The 6,000-nt window shown below is 38.8% G+C and overlaps 1 protein-coding gene across 2 annotated transcripts in view; it reads left to right on the top strand.

Moving 5' to 3' along the window:
- The first annotated feature begins 1,918 nt into the window (after nt 1-1,918).
- The window catches only part of ALLC (allantoicase), a 91,586-nt gene continuing 87,504 nt past the window's right edge, over nt 1,919-6,000 (top strand). The window contains exon 1 of one of the 2 annotated variants that reach the window (XM_082249638.1): nt 1,919-2,062. Coding sequence is in view for 1 of the 2 variants with exons in the window: in XM_082249637.1 (XP_082105763.1) it covers nt 2,042-2,062 (21 nt within the window). In the remaining variant the exon portion in view is untranslated. The remainder of the gene's footprint in view (nt 2,063-6,000) is intronic. The other variant, XM_082249637.1, reaches the window with a different exon arrangement.

The following is a 6,000-nucleotide window of genomic DNA, read 5'->3' as shown; positions in this document are numbered from 1 at the left end:
CCACTAACAATGATCAGCTTTTATTTATATATAAAAACAAAACAATTATCCTAAAAGGAAAAAACTGTTGCTGTAACTGCGTATAAATGATTAGCTGAAGTTTGGCTTACATTTATTAGTGTATCTAAATCTGCTACTCCTTTTAACACTCCCCTCCCTCCAGACTGAAAATGCTGCTGTACAAAGGTGACCCTGTTGTCCTTAATCTAGAGCAGGGGTCTCCAAACTTTTAAAGAAAGGGCCAGTTTATTGTCCTTAATACTTTAGGGGGGCTGGACTGTGCCCAATGGGAATAAAAAATGCCACATTTTTGGTATTGGGAAGAAATAGTTGGCATAAGTGGAAAGAATAGTTCCCCATTGTTGATGTCAGTGACAGGAATAATGCCTCATGGACCAGATAAAGACAAGCAAAAAGGCCCCATCTGGCCCCAGGGCCACAGTTTTGAGACCACTGATCTAGAGTGTAGGCACTCTAATAAACGAGGTGGGTTACTGGTCAGATCACCAGGTAAAAACAGAGGGAAAAGAAGCCTAAAAAAAGAAAACAAATGCAGCCACCACATCTAATGATTGGCTGCAATATATTACATTTTTTGTTTTTGGGTTTAATACCACTTTAATTTTACCTTCACAGTTTTCCAGTGGGAGCCTGGAAGGAGAGGTTGGGTTTTCAGGTCTACAAAAACGGTTTAGATAACTCGGCACCTAATTCAAGGCTTCCACTAGACTGGTACTGCCCACATGAAGTAAAGTTTCTAATACTTGTCCAGAGACAGTTATTTAATGTTGGACTTAACTTGTCTATGTTATTAGCCATTTTGGATACGGCCCTACAAAAGAGATGTTGTACCATTGATGTCCCAGTGCCAAAGATCTTTCTTTTAAAAGCTCTTTCCATAATCCTGCATGACCATTGGAGCTGAATATTCATGTACACTTCCTGTCAGGCTTATCTCAGGGAAACAAATGCCACTATATGCAAAAGTGTTTTTAGAAGGTCACCTTTGCCAATGCAGTCAGTCAGAGACTGTCTGCTGCATTATGATTGTGTCCTTAACAAGACCATGCAAATATCATCTCATGTCTATGAGAAGCCCAACAGAGGCTTAAAGATGACAGTTAAAAGTATTCTTCTATGGAATAAATTCTTCTCTTCTTCTTCTATTCTTACTAGACAGGGAGGCCACTGTGTATAAAAAAAAAGCCTCTTCCTGCTATACTACTTTTACCGGACATATGCTTCGATCTGTTAAGGTACTAAAGCATTCACATATTTATTAGCCATTCCAGGCAAAGGGACAGTACTTCCTGATAACATATTCTTCCCCTCCGAACATATTTTGCCAATTAATGCCTCTCTGCTAAATCCTTCCTAAAGGAGTCCAACCGAGTATATTCTAGTGTCAGAGCTTACTTAGGATCTTGGCTGGGTCAATCAAAATGGCCAAGGATCGGAACCTCTCAAAAGAACAGCTAAATATATCAGCGGGCAGTGAGGGAACTCCAGGACACAACAATGCTGAAGTAAAGGTGAAGTACTACTACCCCTGTTAGCCTATGGCAGAGACAGAGGGAACAAGATGGGCCAGTGACCCAACACGCCAACTGATCAGTCTGAGTCTCTGGGCAAGTTCCAAAAAGTACCCAGCTATGCAGGTCCTGCATGCATAACTGGACCATTTTTTAATTTCTTTGGCCAGTTTTAGATTGTAATTGCTGAATCTCCTCAGTTAGGTATACAATATTACACAGTGATATGGCACAAAGATAACTTCTTTGTATAGCTAATTCTATTAATATAAAAAATATATGAAAACATTCCCATTTATAGGAGAGTGAGCATATAAATATAATAACATATTTATACTACGTAATGTAATTCTGTGCTATCACTTTAACTTTCAAATCTCAGAGAAAATCAATAAAGTGTGGTAACTGATTGACAGGGTGGTTAGGACATGTCTAGTTCTGTATTTATTTAGCCAGTTCAATCTCCCAGTGTACGAGCTTTTAGCTGTGACTGACAGTGATCCCGGTGTATGTGGAATCCTGCTTATACGGTAAGATGGGATGATATGCAGTTACTATGTCAAGACTGAAGATTTGCCTTTGCGGCTCTTAACTTTCAATAGCTATTTGCTGTACATCAATCAGTAAATCTGCCACACATGTAGCAAGATTCCAGTGTTTGGTAGCAGGTTAAATCCATATAGTAATCAGCAGGAGAAAATGTGTGGCATAGTGACCCTTGTAAATCTACATTGTTCCCTGTTTGGGCATTGCAAATTCAGCATTACTAAATCCAGTATTTAGACAAAATAATATTCTGAACACTGACAGGCTCAATGGAAGCATTTTTATTTAGTGAACGGCTGCATGTCTAAGCTTGAGCACAAATTCCTTTTAGTTTGAGGAGCCCCCAACCCCCCCATGCCTTCAGCAGCCCGTGTAAACTAGCAGCTTGAGTATTCTTCTCCAGGAGCCCATTTAAACTAGCCCCTAATAGATTGTCAATCTCTAAAAATCTCATATAAATCGATCATTTTATTGTACAATCATTTAAAACATTTTTTTAAAATCTGCGGAAAAATTTATTTTGTTTTGTTTAGGATGGATTTGTTGAGTTGAAAATTTAATTTAGTTACATTCACTATGTTAGAATGATCCGTCTTTATAATTTGTATTGTTTTCATTTCGTTTTTGGTTTTTGATTTGAATTTTTCGTCTGTATTTGAATCCAATATCTGAAAATTAGTTAGGTACTTCTTGTTCATACACTGTTTAAATATTTGTGATTTTATTGGATAAAAATACATTTTCACAACATGAAAGCCTCCATTATGGGCCCAACAGACAGATGTTATCATCATTATAATTTATAAAAATTGTTGAACTACAAGAGTATCGTCATGTGATGGACTCCAAACACCTTGATGTTATTCATGAAATTACACTAAATTCTTCTATTAGAAATTTTGGCAGCAACTTTATGCATTGTGTAAGCAATAAATAAAAAATCTATAAAACATTTAGTTACTATATTAACATGAAACTCACGTAATTGAAGACCTGTCTGTCTACCTTAAAACACACATGCATAACTATTAGGTTGAGTATAGTCATTACAGGTATGTTATGCCACTTGTGAACACCATCCTCTGGTTTGGGGGGGGGGATGACGACGACAAAGCATTAAAATGAGTAAATAAAAAAAAAGAAGAATGCCCAAGGGACTTTGTAACACACAAACCACAATGTATAAAATGTACAAAATGTATTCAATTTTAAACATTTGGGTACATACAATTGAAATAATTCTGATAGGCATAGGTACATAGATAATAGATATATGCAAAGGTTTCCATTTGTTACATAAATCAAAGTATGACTAACAATCCAAGGTTTAAATGTATACATGATAAATTTCTCTACGCGTTTTGTGAGACAATGCTCTTCCTCAAGAGATACATATATAAATGCCTGAAATTAGAGACAGTTGTTAGGCCTCAGAGCAGAAAGGAAGGATAAGAAAGGAAAAGGGAGGAAAAAAAGGGGGGAGGGGGGGACGAATACTTGACTGTTTATTACCCTGGTTTGGAAGTTTGTTAGGACAATTATACACAATTGTGAGTTTTGGTCTTCCCTCTCCCTTTTTTGCCTGCTCCCCCCCCTGTTTTTGTCCCCCTCCCCTCTTTTCCCCCCTTTTTCTTTCTTATCCTTCCTTTCTGCTTTGAGGCCTAACAGCTGTCTCTAATTTTAGGCATTTATATATGTATCACCTGAGGAAGCGAGCATTGTCTCGCGAAACGCGTAGAGAAATTTTATCATATATACATTTACACCTTGGATTGTCAGTCATACTTTGATTTATGTAACTAGGGAAACCCATGCATATATCTATGCACCCATGCCTATCAGAATTTTTTCAACTGTATGTACCAAAGTGTTTAAAATTCAATGCATTTTGTACATTTTATACCTTGTGGTTTGTGCCTTACAAAGTCCCTTGGTCATTCTTCTTTTTTGTATTCATATATATCGGGACTAAGACACTTTCAAGCCCCTCATATGCCAGCTCTCCTCTGTGTCATTTAAATTAGTATACTATTAGTATACATATACAATGCCATTTAGGAAGATCCAAGATCAGATGATTTAAAGTGTTACTAAACCCAGGAGCCTGCATTCACTAGGTCTGGTCTCACAGTACACAGAACATGGTAATGCAATCATCTTAGTAAATATGAACTGCTAAATACCTTTTCCCATCAGCGGTATATAGTAGTCTTGTAACGTCAATCAGTTCCTGGTAAAACTTCTAGGAGGAGCTTTCATACTGCACTGAACTGTCCTATCAGGATGCATGATCCCTGACCCTCTGTCTGGACAGTGCTGATTGGCCCTGTGCTGATCACATGCACTGTCTCAAAAAACAAAAACAAAAAAAATAACCCTCTAGCAATTTACACCAAACTGAGCACGTGCAGCCTCACTCCAAAGGCTCTGTATTATCCGGACCTGTTCTGGAGTCAGTGGAAGAAGTGGAGGATCTGCGCATACAGGATCAAACAGCCTATTTACAGTGCCTTGCGAAAATATTCGGCCCCCTTGAACTTTGCGACCTTTTGCCACATTTCAGGCTTCAAACATAAAGATATAAAACTGTAATTTTTTGTGAAGAATCAACAAGTGGGACACAATCTTGAAGTGGAACGAAATTTATTGGATATTTCAAACTTTTTTAATTGGGCGTGCAAAATTATTCAGCCCCCTTAAGTTAATCCTTTGGGGTATGTCTCTATCAGTTTTGCACATCGAGAGACTGACATTTGTGCCCATACCTCCTTGCAAAACAGCTCGAGCTCAGTGAGGTTGGATGGAGAGCGATTGTGAACAGCAGTTTTCAGTTCTTTTCACAGATTCTCGATTGGATTCAGGTCTGGACTTTGACTTGGCCATTCTTACACCTGGCTATGTTTATTTGTGAACCATTCCATTGTAGAGTTTGCTTTATGTTTTGAATCATTGTCTTGTTGGAAGACAAATCTCCATCCCAGTCTCAGGTCTTTTGCAGACTCCATCAGGTTTTCTTCCAGAATGGTCCTGTATTTGGCTCCATCCATCTTCCCATCAATTTTAACCATCTTCCCTGTCCCTGCTGAAGAAAAGCAGGCCCAAACCATGATGCTGCCACCAACATGTTTGACAGTGGGGATGGTGTGTTCAGGGTGATGAGCTGTGTTGCTTTTATGCCAAACATAATGTTTTGCATTGTTGCCAAAAAGTTCGATTTTGGTTTCATCTGACCAGAGCACCTTCTTCCACATGTTTGGTGTGCCTCCCAGGTGGCTTGTGGCAAACTTTAAACGACACTTTTTATGGATATCTTTAAGAAATGGCTTTCTTCTTGCCACTCTTCCATAAAGGCCAGATTTGTGCAGTATACGACTGATTGTTGTCCTATGGACAGAGTCTCCCACCTCAGCTGTAGATCTCTGCAGTTCATCCAGAGTGATCATGGGCCTCTTGGCTGCATCTCTGATCAGTCTTCTCCTTGTATGAGCTGAAAGTTTAGAGGGACGGCCAGGTCTTCGTAGATTTGCAGTGGTCTGATACTCCTTCCATTTCAATATTATCGCTTGCACAGTGCTCCTTGGGATGTTTAAAGCTTGGGAAATCTTTTTGTATCCAAATCTGGCTTTAAACTTCTCCACAACAGTATCTCGGACCTGCCTGGTGTGTTCCTTGTTCTTCATGATGCTCTCTGCGCTTTAAACGGACCTCTGAGACTATCACAGTAGCAGGTGCATTAATACGGAGACTTGATTACACACAGGTGGATTCTATTTATCATCATTAGTCATTTAGGTCAACATTGGATCATTCAGAGATCCTCACTGAACTTCTGGAGAGAGTTTGCTGCACTGAAAGTAAAGGGGCTGAATAATTTTGCATGCCCAATTTTTCAGTTTTTTATTTGTTGACAAAGTTTGAAATA

This window comes from Pelophylax lessonae (genome assembly GCF_965119305.1).
Source record: "Pelophylax lessonae genome assembly, chromosome: 3".
Classification (NCBI taxonomy): Eukaryota; Metazoa; Chordata; class Amphibia; order Anura; family Ranidae; genus Pelophylax; species Pelophylax lessonae.
The sequence above is the reverse complement of the archived record's forward strand: the minus strand, read 5'-3'. Positions and strand labels throughout refer to the sequence as shown.